The sequence below is a fragment of the Pan troglodytes genome, chromosome 19, assembly GCF_028858775.2.
Source record: "Pan troglodytes isolate AG18354 chromosome 19, NHGRI_mPanTro3-v2.0_pri, whole genome shotgun sequence".
Lineage (NCBI taxonomy): Eukaryota > Metazoa > Chordata > Mammalia > Primates > Hominidae > Pan > Pan troglodytes.
Genome location: NC_072417.2, coordinates 34,963,353 through 34,983,019, shown reverse-complemented (window position 1 = coordinate 34,983,019; position 19,667 = coordinate 34,963,353). Strand labels below are relative to the sequence as shown.

General features: G+C 41.6%; 1 protein-coding gene across 12 annotated transcripts in view; it reads right to left on the bottom strand.

Moving 5' to 3' along the window:
* The window catches only part of MYO1D (myosin ID), a 382,937-nt gene that overhangs the window by 114,570 nt on the left and 248,700 nt on the right, over positions 1-19,667 (bottom strand). Inside the window, exon 21 of one of the 12 annotated variants that reach the window (XM_016932017.3) lies at positions 4,084-4,228. The exons of 10 other annotated variants lie outside the window; for them this stretch is intronic. In XM_016932017.3, coding sequence (XP_016787506.2) covers positions 4,223-4,228 — 6 coding nt within the window. In that variant the 3' untranslated portion in view covers positions 4,084-4,222. Of the gene's footprint in view, positions 1-4,083; positions 4,229-19,667 lie in introns of those variants that run through there. One more of the 12 variants, XM_063798728.1, reaches the window with a different exon arrangement.

Here is a 19,667-nt window from a genome sequence, read left to right as displayed (position 1 = left end):
ATTACATGATTGCCTACATAGAAAATGCCAAGGATCCACAAAATAGCTCCCAGAACTAATAAGCGCATTTAGTAAGGTCAAAGGATACAAGGCTGACATACAAAAATATTTCTATATTAGCAATGAAAAATTTGAAACAAAAATTGAAAAACAAAACCATCGATAACAACTCCAAAAACAAAAAAACTTAGATATAAATCTAACAAAACATCTATCTGTAGGACCTACATGTTGAAAACTACAAAATGTTGAACAAGTTAAATTAAAAGGCTGATGAAAGGAATAAAAGAAAACCTAAATAAATGAAGGAAAATAATATCCTCATTGACTAGAAAACACAAATTCTTAAGATACCAATTTTTCCCATATTAATCTATAGATTTAATGAAATCCCAACCAAAATCCCAGCAAGATTTTTTGTAGGTATCAACAAGCAGATTCTAAAATGTGTATGGAAAAGCAAAAGAACTAGAACAGCCATAACAGTTTTGTAAATGAAGAATAAAGTTGGAGGGCTCATAGAGGCTGATTTTAATGCTTAGTATAAAGCTAGGTTAATCAAGACAATAATTTAGAAAGGAAAAAAAAAAACATAGATCAGAAACAGACTCACGTGAATATGGCCAATAATTTTTTCACCAGGGTGCAAAGACAGTTCAATGAAGAAAGGATAATGTGGGCATCTGGATAACTTGGAATATTTGGACATCCCCATGCAAACGGAAATAAAAGTTTACCTAAATCTCACATCTCGTAAACAATTCAGAGTGCACTATAAGATCGAAATGCAAAATGTAAAACTAGAAAACTTTTAGGAGAAAACATAGAAGAAAATCTTTGTGACCTTGGGTTGGCAAATATTTCTTAGAAATGATACCAAAAGCACAATCCATAAAGCAAAAAAATTGATAAATTGAACTTGATCAAATTTAAAACTTTTGCTCTAAGGAAGACACTGGTGGGAGAGTGAAAAGACTAGCCACAGACTGGTAGAAAATATTTGCAAAAATGTATCTGATAAAGGACTTGTATTTAGAATCTATAAAGAGCTCTTAAAACTTGATAGTAAACAACTCAATTAAAAATGATGGATAAAAGATTTGAAATCACTTCACCAAAGAAGGCATAGGGGTGAATAAGCACATGAAAGGGTGCTCAACATCAGTAGCCATTAGGGAAATGCAAACTAAAACTGCAATGGGAACCACTGCAAACCCACCAGAATGGCTAAAATAACAAAACAGCCTACAGCAACAAAAGAGTGATAATACTAAATGCTGGTGAGGACACAGAACAAGTGGGACTCACATGCATCATTGGTGAAAATATAAAATGTAAAATGTTACAGCCACTGTGGAAACAGTGGTTGTTAACTCAAAAAATTAAATGGAAAATTACCACATGAGCCAGCCATCTCACTCCTAGGCACATATCCTAGAGAAATAAAAACTTAGCTTCACATGAAAATTTATACATGAATGTTTACAGCAGCTCTACTAATAATTGACAAAAGCTGGAAACGACCCAAATATCCAGCAGTGTGTGCACAGATAAACAAACTGTGGTACATTTAAATAATGGAATGCTACTCAGCAATGAACAAACTAATGATACGGATTACTGACATGCAACAACATGGATAAATCTCACAGGCATTATGATTGAATGAAAGCAGCCAGTCTCAAAAGGTTACAGCCTGTGTGACTCCATTTATATGATATTCTCTAGAAGATAAAAGGATAAGGATGGACAACAGATCAGTAGCTGCCAGGGTTTGGGGTTACGAGGAGTCCGATACAAGGGAGTTTTTGGGGTATGGAACTACTCTGTATCCTGACTGTGGCAGTGGTTACACAAATTTATGCCCATACTAAGACTCAAGAGACCTGTACACCACCACCCACGCACGTAAATTATATTCATTGCCTATAAATTTAAAAAATTGCACACCCTGGCTGTTTTGATCTCTAGATATTCTACTTTGGTCAACAAAGCAGAAGTCAGAGTGATTTCCTCATTCTGTGGTCTGTTCTTGTATTGCATAAAATACCGAAGTGCCACCTCCTGGCTACCACAGGTGCTATCAGCCAGGCGGGCAGGCAGCATGAACAAGGCAACCACTGGGGGATGGCGCAGTGCCACACGGCCTGTGGTAGGGACAGACGTGCAGAAGATGCTGAGAATGTGATCCCTGTTCTTGGGGGATTCACAATCCAGTTGGATCAGAGGAAGAGGTAAGTATTAAATAACTGAAGAAAAACACCTTAACAATTTACAGATTTGCAGTGTCACTTAGTTCCATGCCTATGTTTTACAGATAGAAATTGAGACTGAAGGAGTTCAGCCCGTCTGCAGGCCCGGGAACTAGAACTCAGACCTGCAGACTGATGGGGACTCATGTTCTTTCCATCACACCAGGTTTTTCAAGTATCATGTATAAATGAACATAGAATATTTATATATTCTATAAATAAGTATTCCCATGAATACATTTTCACAGGAGGTGAGTTCTTGGGTTGATTTTAAAGAATGCCAGGGTCAGGGCTTAATGGAGAGAAGGGAAAATATTAAAGAAATTGGAAATCATTCACCAACCAATGTGGATCATGGGCTTTCTGAGGCCATTGGTAAGAGAATATAGCAAACTCTCTGCCACTTACATGTACTGGATCCAGATGATTTTTATATGATTAAATTAAAAATATCATTTTCATTTTAAAAAAAACATTTTATGTCTATCATGCTTCACTCTCATTTCATTATTTTATATGTGAAATTCAAAATTGAATTGATGTAGCACTTCACAGGAGAGCTTGATTAAAGCCTAATGAAATGAGAATGGTAACAGCAGTAACTCTGCCAGCATATCCCAGGAGCATTAGCTGCAGGGGTTCAGGGAAAAGAGACAGATTCGGCAAAGAATGCTGAAACCACAGGGATAGAGGATCCCTTCCTAGGTGCTACCTGGACCAGAGGACAGGAGCCAATGACTCTGCTCTCGGCCACCACTCCCTCTCAGCGGGTGGGCTTCTCTCCCTCCCCTTCTCTCTCCCTTGCTGTCTAGGTGGCTTTATCTGCTGTGGATGGGAATTCTTCATGTGTACGCCCAGGCCTAGTGGTGTGTCAGTCTCGGAAGAAATGAGGGAAAACAGCACTTAAGTTGCTCTGCTACACAAATAATGAAAGATTAAGTCCCTATTGTTGCCAAAGCAGGACAAACAGCACCCAGAATGTCCCCTTTAGTTCTGGAAGAAAGGATGGTAAGTGGGGATTAGTGTACTAAGGATGACCTGGGTGTTAATCCCAATTCAGCCATGTGATCTTGAGTGACTCATTTAATTTATTGGGGCATCTGTCTCCTTTTCTGCAAAATAAGGGTAACATCAGGTGCCTTGTCTACCTTGCAGGGTTGTGGTAAGGATCAAATAGTAGCAACTCTGGAGTACAAAAAGTAAATAAGCAAAAAAACCCTCTGTCTTCGAGGGTCTTACACTCTAAGTGAAAATATGTCAGCAAAACTTTATCACTGAAAATATAATTTTAAAACCTTACAACACCATGCAAATGGAAGGTATTTTGTGAAACACCTCAGCTGGGGAAGGGGTCACTACCTCATTGCATTTGGGCAGCCATAACACATAGATGCGTTTCTCCGAACAAAAGGGAAACTCCTTACCAAGGCTCCCCCTGCCCCTGTTGCTTCCTTATTTCTCCTAATCGATGAGATTTCTATGCTATGATAAATCTAAGCCTTCCCCTTCTTTGGCCTTGAAGATTTGAACAGGGCAAAAACAGTCTCTGATTGCAACCCATTTCAATTCTCCCAGCCTCTCCTTACTAAGAAGGACCAAACAGTGAACACAACTAGATAGGTAAAGAGCTGAGCAGCTCTGGAAGAGGAGGCCGGCCTGAGAAATCAGAGCAGATGTCCTCTCCTCCTCTGCAATGGAATGAGCGCTAGAGAGCAGAGCTCACTCTACAAGAAAATCTCTAATCCATATTCTCATTTACGAAATCAGCGCAAAACAGACCGATATTAGAAAGAGAAATAATTCGAAAAGACAAATATGATAAATTACATACACAATGGAAGCAGTAACTGAATAGATACTGTAGAAAATTAAAGAATAATAGAAGAAAACATCCCAGTCTTTAGATAGAAAGGAATCACAGGTACCAGCCAAACTTAGAGGATCTTCTGGATGTGTAGCCCAGAGAAGTTTTAGACCTGTAGAATAAAGGAAAAAATCTTCAAGTATCTAGGCATACAAAAATAAGTTATCCACACAGGAAAATAAAATTCAGGTTTATATCCTTTTTTAAAACAGAAAACTTGGCCGAGTGTGGTGGCTCACACCAGTAACCTCGACACTTTGGGAGGCCAAGACGGGAGGATCACTTGAGGTCAGGAGTTTGAGACTGGCCTGGCCAACATGGTGAAACCCCGTCTCTACTAAAAATACAAAAATTAGCTGGTTGTGGTGGAGGGTGCCTATAGTCCCAACTAATCAGGAGGCTGGGGCAGGAGAATCGCTTGTATCTGGGAGGCAGAGGTTGCAGTGAGCCGAGATCGTGCCACTGCACTCCAGCCTGGGCATTGAAGCGAGACTCCGTCTCAAAAACAAAAAGAAAACTCATATTAATTTTGTCACAATTCACAGGAGGAGATAAGTAAATCCATTTTATTCTTGATATCAATTAGGAAAGATCAGCTCAAATATTTAACAGTAATCATTAAGATGAAAAAGGATGTGTAAGGTTCTAACCAGTAGTAAAAAGAGAATAAATAAAACTTGACCAATGCAGCAACAGAAAAAAGAAGGAAATAGCGTGGGAGCATAAAAAATAGAAAGCATTTAAATAACATGATTGAATTTAAGAAAAGTTTTTTTGCCAGTTGCTGTAAGAAATGTGAACAGGATACAACTCCTTTATTGGAGGATGAGGGGTTATAGATTTAAGCAAAAAACAAAAATATACCCTGTTTATAAAATTAATTAAGATAAAAGTAGAAGTTTATGAATGAGAACAACATACATAATAAATTAAAGAGCTGGTTCTTTGAACAGACCAAACCCTTGGCAGAGTCTCACCAAGGAAAAAACAGGCAAAACCGCAAATATTTAACATTAGGAATGAGAAAGGGATTTAAGAAAGGGTATGTTGACTTTCAAAATTATAAGAGGCCAAGAGCAGTTGCTCAAGCCTCTAATCCCAGCACTTTGGGAGACTGAGACAGGAGGATCACTTGAGGCCGGGAGTTCATGACCAGCCTGGGCAACATAGCAAAAACCCCGGCTAAAAAAAAAATTAGCTGGAGCTGGATGTGGTGGTGCGTGCCTGTGGTCCCAGCTACTCAGGAGGCTGAGGCAGGAGGATTGCTTGAGCCTAGGAGTTTGAGGTTACAGTGAGCTGATCACGCCACTGCACTCCAGCCTGGGTGACAGAGTGAGACCCATCTCAAAAAAAAAAAAAAAAAAAAAAGAAGAAGAAGAAGAAGAAGAAATTACAAGAGAAAAACTTTTGTCATTGTAATTTCATATTAATGAAATGCATATATTTTTTTTAAAGATGTGGTCTAGCTGTCTTGCCCAGGCTGGAGTGCAGTGGCACGATCTCGGCTCGCTGCAGCCTCTACCTCCCAGGCTCAAGCAATCTTCCCACCCCAGCCTCCCATGTAGCTGGGACCACAGGAGCACGTCACCACACCCGGCTAGTTTTTGTATTTTCAGTAGAGACAGGGTTTTGTCATGTTGCCCAGGCTGTCATGAATTCCTAAGCTCAAGTGATCCTCCCACCTTGGCCTCCCAAAGTGCTGGGATTACAGGTGTAAGCCACTGCACCAGGCCTGAAATGCATGATTTTATAGGAAAATATAAATTAGTAAAATTGACTTAAAGAAAGATAAAACAATTAATTTCTATTTATAACTAGCAAAAAGTTTTTTTTTAGATTATCAGAAAAATACTCTCCTAGTTCTTACTAGGCACAGGTTATGTTATAGGCCCAGGTAATTTCTATCATACTTAAATGGTCTACAATATGGAAAAAGAGAAAAATCATACTGACTCATTTTATTTATCCTGCTAGTAAAACCTGCCGAATCTCTCTCTCATACACAAAAACAAACACACCCAGAAATCAATGTAACGTACAAATACAGATGCAAAATCCAAAATAATTAACAAACTGGATTCAACAAGATAAACACCATGTCCATGAGAGTATATTCACAAGAGTAAGGGTGGTTCACTAGTAAGAAATACCTCAATATAGGCCAGGTGCAGTGGCTCACGCCTGTAATCCCAGCACTTTTGGAGGCTGAGGTGGGCAGATCACGAGGTCAGGAGATCAAGATCATCCTAGCCAACATGGTGAAACTCTGTCTCTACTAAAAATACAAAAATTAGCTGGGCGTGGTGGTGCGTGCCTGTAATCCCAGCTACTCGGGGGGCTGAGGCAGGAGAATCGCATGAACCAGGAAGGCAGAGATTGCAGTGAGCCGAAATAGTGCCACTGCACTCCAGCACTCCAGCACTCCAGCCTGGGCGACAGAGCAAGATTCCATCTCAAAAAAAAAAAAAAAAAAAAAAAAAAAAAAAAAAAAAAGAAATACCTCAATATAACCCAGTTTATTAATAGTTCACATTTATGTATTATCTGTGTGCTTGTCCAACCAGAATGATCTCCTTGGGGTCAGGCTCGCTGGCTTTCACTTTTTTCAGCCAAGTATGAAGTTTTGTATTTGTATTGTTTTTATTTTACAGTATACCATGGTATATAAAACAATACTTCATTTTACTGTAAGATGGTAAATACGCAAATGTATTTATTGCTATTTCATCACTATAATAATGTTTTAATTTTTTTTTTTTTTTTTTTTTAACTCTGGAGCATCTTTGTTCCAAACTTCCTCCCAGTAGCAGCTGCTCCACAATCTTCTGTCCTGGAGAATCTCTCCTCTTCTTTGGTTACTGCTCTCTACATACACCTCTAAGGGACTTCATTCTTGGTATTCCCCCCACCTCCCTGCCCTTCCATGCCCCTGCCCCCCACACCCCGTCCAAAGCTATGCCTGACACACAAAGAACTTTCATGAAATTGTAGCGGTCACTTAATTTCTGCAGGTGTTTGCTCGTATTTTGACACAGACACTTGGGTTTTTGGATGTACTCTTCGACTTCTGTTCTTTGATTAGACTGCAGAGATAATGCTTATGTTCTTTTGATCTCAATTAACAAATTGATTTGGCTGCTCTTTGATGGAGAACATTCTGTTCATTCTGTTTTCCATTCAGAAACTTGGGAGACAGTTTGCTCTGGCTTTTTGCAGGACACCTGGTGACTTTCTTTTCACCTTTCTCTGTTCTGTTCATCTGTCTCTCCTAATCTCCCTCCTTCTCCCTTCCCAGTCCCCCACATCTTGTTCCCTCCTTACTCCTCAACTAGCTATAACTCAGGAAGCTCAGCTGTGTGGGCTCATCATGGAAATAGTGGAAGCTGTGGCATAACTGAGAGTTTATCCCTTTATAAGCAAGCATCTCTTGAAAGCAACAACTTGCTTGAGCCCAGAGCCCTCATGCAAGCAGGCTGATGGTCTTGAGGTGCCATGCCGTGAGGCAGCCAAACCTCTCAGAGGGGTCGTGTGCAGGTGCTCTGGTCAGCAGTCCTGGCTTGAGCTCTGCCAGCCGGGGCCAGACAAGTGAGTGTATGAGGGCTCCAGTGATTCCAACTCTCACTCACCAAGTAACCCCCACCTTCGAATCTTCCTAATGGAGGCCCTAGACATTGTGGAGCAGAGGCATGCTGGCCTCACAGTGCCTCTTTCAAATTCTTTACCAACAGAATCCAAGAACATAATAAAGTAGCGGTCGTTTCATTCCACTAAGTCTGGGGTGGATTGTTACACAGCAATAGTAATTGGAATAAAAATTTGGAACAGGAGTAGGGTGCTCCTATAACATAATCCCAGATAGTTGGCACTGGCTTTGGGAAGTAGGTGGAAGCTGGAAAGGTTCTGAGAGACTGTTGAAGGAATCATGGCAGGCCTTCAAGAGGAGGTCAGTGAGGGCCTGAGGAAAACAGGGAAAAGATTACTTCGAGCCAGAGGAAAGCGGACCTTTGTTAAGTAGGAGAAAATTTGACAACACTGTTGCCTATGGGAAGGCAGAAAATAGAAAATGTACGTAACAAATGTGATGATCTAGATAAGGAGATTTCTAGACAGAATACTGAAAGTGCCATCTGGCTTCTTCTTGCTGTCTATGAAAAAAATGTGAGAGGAGAGAGAGGACCTTAATAAAGAATGGTTCTGCTCTCATGTAAAATTTAGAGGAAACATAAAGAAGCCTGCAATTGCTAGGCTTGAAAATAAAACTGTTTCTTATTCCCAGCTTCTCCAGATGGCAAATGATTCTCAAATTAAGAAATGGTTTCAGGGCAACGGATCAAACCCAGAGTGGGATTGTAAAATCCTTTGTTAAAACCTTAGAAAGATCGAAGGCATCCATAGTATCTTCCAGACAGACTAAACGAGGCTCTAAAGATCTTTAGGGCATGCCTTACAAATTCTATCCGATAAACAACAGGGCTCCTGAATCTTAAGGGTCTTGTCCCACAATAGCTCACAAGGAGCCCAAGGTATGGGAGAGTTTATTTTGCAGAGATTTGTGGGCGTGTTTTTTGTCTAATGGAGTGATTATAAATTGATACACAGTGAATCCACCAAAATTTCAAAGGACTGGACTGAAAGCAACATAGACATGGCAAAATGCAAAGAGGCTCTGGACCTGTGGACAGGAAGCAGCTAAGAAAGCTACTTAGTTGCAAACACAGATGGTCAGTGAGTGTTTTGTGCCCCTCATTCCCCTCCTCTTTGAACAGAAATGTCTGTGGTAGGTATCCCATCCCTAGATCATCATTGCATGTTGGGTATGCGGGGCAGGTAACTTTTCCTTTTAGTTGGTCTTCAGATTGCAGGAACTCTACTTAAGGAACTGTGCCTGGATTGAATTAGATGAGATCCTGGCCCTTGACCTTAAACCTGGTATTATAAAGAGATGAGACTTTTGGGACATCTTGGGAGTGGGTAAGCACATTCTATTTTATTTTACTTCATTTTTTTGAGTCAGGGTCTCACTCTGTTGCCCAGGCTGGAGTGCAGTGGTGCAATGATGGCTCAAACCTTGAGCTCCTGGGCTCAAGCAGTCCTCTGCCTCAGCCTCCCAAGTAGCTGGGACTACAGGCATGTACCACCACATCTGACTAATTAAAAACTTTTTTTTTTTTTTTTTTTGGTAGAAATGAGGTCTTGCTGTGTTGCCCAGACTGGTCTTGAATTCCAGGCCTCAAGTGGTCCTCCTGCCTTGGCGTCCTTAAAGTGTTGGGATTACAGGTGTAACCACAGTGGTTGGCCGGTAAGTGCATTTTAAGTAAGAGTAACAAAAATAATTTTTAATCAGCAGGTAGAAAGTGGAGGATTTAAAACAAGTTTGCAAAATTTTTGCCACTCCTCCCATAGAAAGATAGGGGTCTATATCCTCACCCCTTCAATCTAGGCTTACCATATGACTGGCTTTTGACCAATAAAATGCAACAGAATTGGGGCTGTGTGACTTCTGAGGCCTGCTCATAAAAGGCAATGCAGCTTCTGCCTCGTTTAATGGGACACTCATGTTTTGAGCACTAAGTCAGCTCATAAGAAGTCCAACTACCAGCCAGTCGTGGTGGCTCATGCCTGTAATCCCAGCATATTGGGTGGATCACCTGAGGCCAGGTGTTCAAGACCGGGCTGGCCAACATGGCCATTTCTATTAAAAATACAAAAATTAGCTGGGCATGGTGGCGCATGCCTGTAGTTCCAGCTATTCTGGAGGCTGAGGCACGAGAATTGTTGAACCTGGGAGGCGGAGGTTGCATTAAGCTGAGATCACGCCACTGTACTGTAGCCTGGGCAATAGAGTAGACTGTCTCAAAAAAAGTTAATAAAAAAAATAAAGAAGGCTGACTTTCTTGAGGCCACCATGTTGTGAGGAAGCCAAGCATCTCCAAAAGGCCTCATAAGGCTCTCCGGTCAGCAGTTTCAGTCTCCGAGTCCTCCCCACTGAGGTGTCAGTCACCTCAGTGAAATGCCTTCAAATGATTCCAGCCCCAGCCCTTAAATCACCCCTAGTCTTTAAGTCTTCCCAGCTAAGGCCTCAGATACTGCAGAGCAGAGAGAAGCCACCTGCTTTGCTCTTTTTTTTGAGACGGAGTTTCACCGTTGTCTGTTGTTGGCCTGGGCTGGAGTGCAATGGCACGATCTCAGCTCACTGCAACCTCTGCCTCCTGGGTTCCAGCAATCCTCCTGCCTCAGCCTTCTAAGCAGCTGAGATTACAGGCACCCACCACCATGCCCGGGTAATTTTTATATTTTTAGTAGATATGGGGTTTCACCATGTTGGCCAGGCTGGTCTCGAACTCTTGGCCTCAGGTGATCCACCTGCTTTAGCCTCCCAAAGTGCTGGGATTACAGGCATGAGCCACTGCTCCCGGCCCACCTATTCTGAATCACTGACCCAAGAACATATGACAGTAACAGAGAGAAACCTTAATTTTGTAAATGCATCATAGAAAGAATACATTGTTTGGGATAACTAAGAATTAATTCCTTTATAAACAGACAGTCACTTTCAAAAATTTTTTGTTATTATTTTAACACATCAGATAAACAGTAAAAATACCATATTTATAAATATTTTCCCACTTCGTGAAACAGAATAAAATTCTTTTCCTTTCTTAGGGATTCAAAGTTGTTATGGTGAATGTTAATTAGTAAGTATGCTTTAAAACAGATGCATCTTCAGGGCTACTAGGCTCTCTGTGACTGCACGCCTGGATCACATGATCCAAACATCATACCAGTATGTGTGAGCCACATGCTGTTTTAATGGTAAAACAAAACCTATTTCTACAAAACATGAGCTTTGAGCAGTAATGAAAAACTGTCTTGAAACCAGTATAATCGACTTTATTCCCAAGTGCTTGTTGTGAGCCTAGTACTATTGATCAACATTATTCAGGTCAAGGAAAATAATTGTAATCAACTGATTAAAAGGGCTAAGTTTATATCATTGATTGACAAGGGCTTTCAACCCTTGATTTTAACAGCTTGATGAAAGCCACTCAGCAAAACTCTTCAATAAGTTTCCAACACCAATTCACCTCATTGCACTGAATAAATAAAACATCTCCATATCCAACTTCAATTTCTTCCCAATATTCCACATCCTGACAGGGATCAAGGGCACCATCAAGAAGAACATTTACAACCCACATAATGTTCTCATCACAGTGGATTTTGTACTTAACAAAATTAAATACAAATTCCTCTAGAGAGTGACACAGAGGAAGCTGGGCCTCCCATAGCTGCCTCCGTTAATTAATTAATTAATTCTTTTTTTTTTTTTTGAGACAGAATCTTGCTCTGTTGCCCAGGCCAGAGTACAATGGCATGATCTTGGCTCACTGCAACCTCCGCCTCCCGGGTTTCAGTGATTCTCCTGCCTCAGCCTCCCGAGTAGCTGGGATTACAGGCGACTGCCACCATGCCTGGCTAATTTTTGTATTTTTAGTGGAGACAAGGTTTCACCATGTTGGCCAGGCTGGTCTCAAACTCCAGACTTCAAGTGGTTCACCTGCCTCGGCCTCCCAAAGTGCTGGGATTATAGGCGTGAGTCACTGTGCCTCGCAACTCCTCCATTAATTTAAATGCTTGGTGAATTTTTCCTTTTGTTGCAAGAATCTTGTCTTCTTTTTGTTAAAATCTAAGACAAGCCAGATACTTCCCTGAGTATCTGGCAGTTTGAGTTCCTGGGCTCGTCTTGTAACTTGGAGTTCAGTAGTTTCACGAAAAATTCAATTTTAATCCCAAATAGACTGCTCTGAGGACATAGCTCAAGAAATCACTTCAACAAGTTTTTAATACCAAGCCATCTAGTGGAACTGAACTAAATCTCTGAGTCTTCCTATACTTTCAGTTTTCATATATTGCAGTCATCAATATGCCTGCCTGTGTAAGATGCTGACTTCCTTTTAATTACTGCTTCAGATTTATTGTTTTGGGCTTGGGAATGAGATAATCAAATTCATCACAAGGGTACATAAAGCAAGACAAATGGCCAAGAAGGCGCTCCTTTGGAAAGAACATACAAAGTTTACCACACAAACTCTGTCCCACCTATTTTGACTGTCTCATCTATTTGGGAGGTATAAACATCCTCCCATTTTCCTTCTGATTATGGTTCTTTTGGGCCAATGGCTCTCAACCATGGCTGTGTATGAGAATCACAGGGAAGACTGTGATACCTTTGGTCTGGTTTGTGCTGGGCATCTGCAGTTTGTAAAACCTCCCCAAGTGATTCAAATCACACGTAACCATTGATTTAGGTAAAACTACTAAATAATTGGGTCCTAGATAGTCAAATTATTATTTTACAAAGCTAATTGTTTTACTAATTGAATCAAGCTCTATATTATCTATTTTAAATTTATTTTTTCCTCTCTCTTAAAATACCAACTTAATTAAGCTGCTTTCCTTATTAGTCGTTAATTGAATTTTTTTGACCCTCTCAGTGCAAAATAAAAAAAGATTATTCACTCATCATTTTAGGCTTATTTTCCTTATCCTATTCTGAGTCGGTGTGCAATAACAACTATTTTAGATATGATGAGTGATTTTGTATTGTATCCTGGTCATTCTGGATATTGTGTTAGAAGACTCTGGATCTTACTTAAATCTTCTCTTTTAGCAGGCTTCCACTAAAAGTGGGCCAGGAGCAGAAGGTGAGGACAAATGCTTTACTGCCAGATGGGAGTGGAAGTCCAGGCCCCTCAACATGGCTTCCATTGACACCGCTCTTGTGGGGAGTATGACAGGCGCCTCATAGCCTCCAGGAGTGGGTGGAAACCTAGGCATGTCCCTCTGCTTCCACTGACATACTGAGAGGGGTTGGGTACCTCATTACCCCTGGGCTGGCTCCCCACTGAGCCTCCTTGACACCAGCCCAGCAGGGAAGGGTCAGGAGAGGGGTACCTCTTTACTGCCAGGCGAGGGTGGAGGGCTAGGCTTTTCACTAGGCCTTTGCTGATGAGAGCTGGAGGTACCTGCATATTTTCCCCCTGGTGCTTTTCTGGAGAAGGGTGCTTATTGTCAAAGGATTCTGTTTTGCTAGGTCACCCCTTTCTTGTACTTTTGGCAAGAAAGAGCAGGCTCTTCTCTGTGCCTGCTGGTGTTTCTGGATGGTGGGCTTCTCCAGCAGGCAGTCTGGGATAGAAAGGAGGCAAAAAGAAAAGCCAGGGAACCACCCCCCCCCCCGCCTGCCAAGTTCCTCCAGAGTCCTGAGGTCCCTAGCTGGTCCACTTTCCTCTCTCCAGCATTCAGAATCTTCTTAAATTTGTTTTATGATATAATGTCTAGGGTTTTTAGCTGTATTCAGTGAGACAGGTAGGGAGAAATGCATCTCTTCCATTTTGTTTAGAACTTGAAGGCCCAACTTCTCATTCTAGATAATGCCCCAAACAAATCAGAAATGTAGTTTCTCCTTCAGTGGTTTCTGATGTAGGGGGAGGAGCCAGGAGGCAAACATCACAGGCTGGAGCACACACTCCTTTTAAGAATTTGAAAAAAGCTACGAGAGCCCATCGCAAACATACACAAGTATTTGCATATACACATTGAGTATACCTTATCCAAAGTGCTTAGAACCAGAAATGTTTTAGAGTTTGCATTTTATTCAGATTTTGGAATAGTTGCATATATAATGAGATATCTTCGGGATGGAACCCAAGTCTAAAATGACATTCATTTATGTTTCCTATAAATCTTATATACATAACCTGAAGGTAATTTTATTTTTCCCTTGGGGACATTGAATAAGCTGTGCTGTGTGCCTGCGTTTTCACTGTAACCTGTCACATGCGGTCAGATGTGGAATTTTCCACTTGTGGCATCATATTGGTGCTCAAAAAGTTTTGGAATTTGGAGCGTTTTGGATTAGGGATGCTCAACCTGTACGTATGAGCCTCCTCAAACGTTTCCTTGTCCTGAAAAGCCATTTCTGCCATATTCTGCACCCTCTCATAGAACTTCATGCTCACCTCTGCTTTTGCATTTAACAAGCTGCACTGTGATTATTTTTGTTTGCATTTGCCTCTCCCACTAAACGACAAGCAGAAGCTGCATCTTCTCGTCCTTATTTCCCTCCTTACCTGCCAGGTAAGTGGTAGATGATAGAATTTATTGAATGTGTGGAAGACAGTAAAAGCTATGGATGGATTAAAAAGGTTCTCCTTGCTTAGAAGACTGATGTTTCCCATGTGTTCCTTATCAAAGCCAACCCTTAATTACAGCCTTAAAAGCTTTATTCTTACTGGTTACCTTGCAGGTACTTTCTCCTTTCTCTCCTCATGCCCCTCCCCAAGCTCTTGTCCACGGCTTCCAAATCCATGTCTCTGCTAAGGACTGAGAATGTCTGTGACCTCCCATATGTTGAAACCCTAATCCCCAGTGTGATGGTATTTGGAGGTGGGGCCTATGGGAGGTAATTAGGTCATGAGGGTGGAGCCCTCATGCTGGGATTAGTGTCTCTATAAGAAAAGACAGGCCAGAACCTGCTTCCTCCTCTCTTCCCCATGTGAGGATACAATGAGAAGGCAGCCAGTCCTCTGTGAACTGAAAGGAAAGCCCTCACCAGAGCTCAAACATGCTGGCACCCTGATCTTGGACTTCAGCCTCCAGACTGGGAAATAAATTCCTGTTGTTTAAGCCACTCGGTCTGTGGTTTCTTGTTACAGCACCCCATGCTAAGACAGTCTCCATCCTAGGTTGCTCTTTGACTGTGTATTGGGCCTTGCCTCAAATGAAGCCCATTTGAGACTGACCTTTCTCACACTCTGCTACCACATGCCTGCTTCTTTTCCTGTATTTCCCATCTTGGTGAGTCACCAGCACCAAAGCCTGTTGTTCTCGCACATAAACAGGTCTTGAACCCATCTCCCCCTCTTTATGGTCCTTGCTTGAGTTCAGGTCCTTGTAATTTCTTAAGCAGCATCTTAACTGCTTTTCCTGTCACCAGTCTTGACCTCTCCAGCTCAACCATCAACACTCATTTATTGAACACCTACTGTATGGCAGGCAGTGTTCTGGGAACAAGAGAGTCCCCGACCCTTCTCCCATGGAGTCTATGTTCTAATGGGGGTGTGGGGGAGCCAGACTGAAAAGAACTCTAATAATGTGACAGGTGGTGATGTGGCCTGTGAAGAAGAATAAAGTGTGTAAAGGCATACAGAGGGATAAGATGGAGCTGAGGGTATCATTCTGAACAAGCCTTTTAAAGTTATATTTGGGCAGAGGCCTGAATGAAGTGAGGAAGCCATTCGGTTATCTGGGAGAACACTCCAGGGGAATGAAAACCGAGAGCAAAGATTAGACAGTGAGGGCACTGAAAGCTGACTTCATCCGACTCTGATTTCTACAGGCATGGGATTGCCAGTTTGCAAGGGGGCAAAGAGCAGTTTCTAATTCTAGAGCACTTGACTATGTGATAAGAACGATGCTGAGGACTTTCCACGCATTATTTCATATACCTCATTTTGGGCCTCAACATTCAACTGAGATGGGTGCTACTGTTAAAATGGGGCATGAATTCAACAACCACCCATCTGCTTCCAAATATCCTAACACTTGTGTTGCCAGACCCCACTGGGGTGTGATTTTTCTTTTGTCCTTTACCATTTATGGTGTAATGATCTTTAAATGCAATATAAGATATTTTTACAACTCAACAAGCTTTGTGAAAGGCTATCAGAGGGGATGGTAAGGGCGGACATCAGAGGTGGCTCCCAAGAAGCAGAATGGCTGCTCCCTTAACAGGAGCCAAAGTAGTAGTTCAGCTAACTCAGGAGAGAGGACCTGAGCCTGTCAACTTTACTTGTTCCCACTAGATATACCTCTAACCATGGCACACTGTAAAGAGGTCTATGCTTAGATATGGTTCCAATAAAATGAAATCCTTCTAATGTTTATTATATTAAAAAAATCAGATTCCCCCTGTAGTGCAGAACTTCATCGTAACAATTCTGCGTAAAGAAAGTTTGTTCTGGACCTTAGCCGATAACAAAGAAACAAACTCATTTATTTAATGGCTACAGTCCAGGACCAGTATAGGCCACCTCCCAGTGGTGTGTGTGTGGTAGTGGTGGGGATGGGGGGTTGTTGCTAAGTGAGACAATATATGCAGAGGTCCACTATAAGGAATGAAAATCATCAAATATAAGGTGATTTCTTTATCTTATACTACTCTTGTTTAAGGAAAATCTTTTGATGAGACTGTCCTCAAACATTAAACCATGGTCAGTGACTTAAAGAAAATTTAATTTTTGATACAGATACGCGATCATGAGGCTTCCTAGAAAACACACACTCTCTCCAACTCTGTCTTAGTCCATTTAGGTGGCTATGACAAAATACCATAAACTGGTGGCTTATAAACAACAGAGATTTACTCCTCACGGTTCTGGAAGCTAGAAGTCCGAGATGAGGGTGCTGGTGGCCCTCGTCCAGGTTGCAGACTGCCAACTTCTCGTAGTGTCCTCACATGGCAAAAGGGCGAGGGTCTCTCTGGGGCCTCTTGTATAAGTCGATAATCCCATTATGAGGGTAGAAACCTCCCAAAGGTCCCATCTCCGAGTTCCATCACTTTGGGGGTTAGGATTTTGACATATGAATTTTGGGGGAACACCTTCAGACCTTAGCACTCTGTGTCTCTCTGTCTCTCTCTCACACACATATACGTAAGTGATAAAAAACTCTAATGGCAGAATTGAATTTGGGAGCAAGTCCAACTTTTAACAGATGTTTCCAAGCAGCCAAAACAACAAAAGTGAAAAAATTTGGGGAACAGAATAGTTAGATAAGTGGTTCTCATCTCTGGCTGCATAGTGCAGTCACCTAGGAAGCTTTATTTTATTTTTCCTTTAAGTTTTTTTTTTTTTTTTTTTTTTGTAGAGACAGGGTCTTGCTATGTTGGCCAGGCTGGTATTGAACTCCTGGGCTCAAGCGGTCCTCTCACTTTGGCTTCCCAAAGTGCTGGGATTATAGGTGTTAACTATTGCGCCCGGCCGGCCTGGGGAGCTTTAATGCTTGCTGATGCCTAGCTCTACCATCAGAGATTTGATTTCATTCATCTGGAGTATGACCTGGGTATCAGTAATTTTAAGAACTCTCCAGGCCATTCTAATGTGCAGCTAAAGTTGAGAACCCCTGAGTTAAGACTACTAACATACTAACATTTTTTATTTGGCTTTAAAAGTGAAAACTAAATAAAATAAAAATCAGATCTTCTAAATAGCAGGTTAACAGTAAAACCACTATATTTTTTCTGGCCTTCTTGAGACTGTAGTACCTTTTCTTCTTTGAGGAGGCAGGATTGCAATTGAGAGAAACAAACTGTACAAATAAAAGTATAACGTGGCAGCTCTCTTTAAAGGTGCTGTTTTTTCCCCCCTAAAAGAAATGAAGACATTTTCTTTTTCTTGTTTTCCTTTTTTGTATCTTTTTTTTTTTTTTTTTTCTTCTTTGAGACAGAGTCTTGCTCTTGTTGCCCAGGCTGGTATGCAATGGCGCGATCTTGGCTCACTGCAACCTCCGCCTCCCGGGTTCAAGCGATTCTCTTGCCTCAGCCTCCCGAGTAGCTGGGATTACAGGCACCTGCCACTACGTCCAGCTAATTTTTGTATTTTTAGTAGAGATGGGGTTTCACCATGTTGGCCAGGCTGGTCTTGAACTCCTGGACTCAAGTGATCTGCCTGCCTTGGCCTCCCAAAATGTTGGGATTACAGGCGTGAGCCACTGTGCCCAGCCCTTTTTTGTATCCTAATGGACCATACCTTCGGAGCTCCTGATATGCAGACCAGGGCCAATACAAACACTCTCATCTTGATTATTCAGTTTCCTGCGGGCATACAAGTCACTAATCCTCAAAAGGTTAAGACGAACTATTTTAGAAAGCTATTATTAATGTAAGAAAGACTTAAATAGATAAATAAAGAAAATGAGAGAGAGAGCAACTTTGGCAATTAAGTTAGGTAGAAAGATACCTAATTTTGTGGCTACCTCTGGCTTTGAGATTAGAATAACCTGCACTGAAACATTGCGCTAGTGGTCAACTTCTCTGAGAATTTATTTCATCTATAAAATGAGACTTCCTGCCTGGGATTCTTACAATGATTGAGATATAGTCTGGTTAAATCATTTAAGAAACACCTGGCATGACACATGCGATGAATGTTAGTTCTGTTATTTCTTTCCTCTTAAAACAGGATTTTTTTTTTAAATAGGGTCTCGCTCTATTGCCAAGGCTGGAGTGCAATGGTGCGATCTTAGCTTACTGCAACCTCTGCCTCCTGGGCTCAAGCAATTGTCCTTCCTCAGCCTCCTGAGCAGCTGGGACTACTGGTTAATTTTTGCATTTTTTGTAGAGATGGGGTATCACTATGTTGCCCAGGCTGGTCTCGAACTCCTGAGTGCAGGTGATCTGCCTGCTTCAGCTTCCCAAAGTGTTGGGATTACAGGTGTGAGCCACTGCTCTGGGCCCCAAACAGGATTTTAGTTTCATGTGTTATCTGTCAAAGGGAGGGGCAGGTAGCAGGTGGCTGTTGGAACTGGCCTAGGTCAAACACACTCAGGATTAGGGGCTAGGTCACACACACAAATGATGAAGCCCAGCTCCATTCTTGGTGAGCTTTGTGACCTGGGCAGATTGCTTCACCTTTCTGAGCACCAGTTTTCTCTTCAGAGCAAGGTATTACTGTGCTGTGCACCTACGGGGCTGCCACAGTGAGCAACCTAGGCACTGTGCCAATGGACTGGTGGCTTCCCTGTCTCTCCCACGGGTCCACAAGGCTTGTAGGCAGAGGCTACGTGATGTATGCTCGCACCACCAGTGCCTGCCAAATGCACAGCACATGGGAGGTGCTCCAAAATGTTTACTGAATAAAAGAGAGCTCTGATAAAGACAGCTGTCTAAAGGAAGCCTATTATTGCCGCAGCTTAGTGACATCTATTTCTGCAAATGTAGAGATGTAAAAAATATATACATCTCCGTGTATGGCTTTGTTTTAAAGCATCTTGCCTCTAGCAATCTGACTTCTGGATAAATTAAGGTGGTACTGTACTAATTTGCTTACACTTTAGTTCTTAAAAGGCATTGTGTTTCTTTAACAACGTAGCTTTTTAAAGGAATCATAAATTGGCCCTAGTGGTTGGTGCTTTCAGACGTTGCTTTGAGACATCTTTTACATATGAAATTGAATTTCCAAGTACAGTACTGATGAAAATGGACTCTACTTTGTGCCCAAAAGCAGTGACTTTTGGTATTATAAATCGTTTGCTTATTGGTCAGATTTTTGCACATGTAAGGAAAAACACATTAAAAAAAAGAAAGCAGTTTGCTTAGTAGCGTTTGGCATAAGCAGCTGTCTCTAACCAGTGTAACAAAAGGCGTTTGCTTCTGAACACATGTCAGGAAAACCATCAATAGGGGAGCTCTGAAATTCTGACTTCTTTCTCTCTTACTAACAAAAAAAGAGAGAGAATGTGGCTTAGTCGTCACATTTCTTAGAAGTATTTTA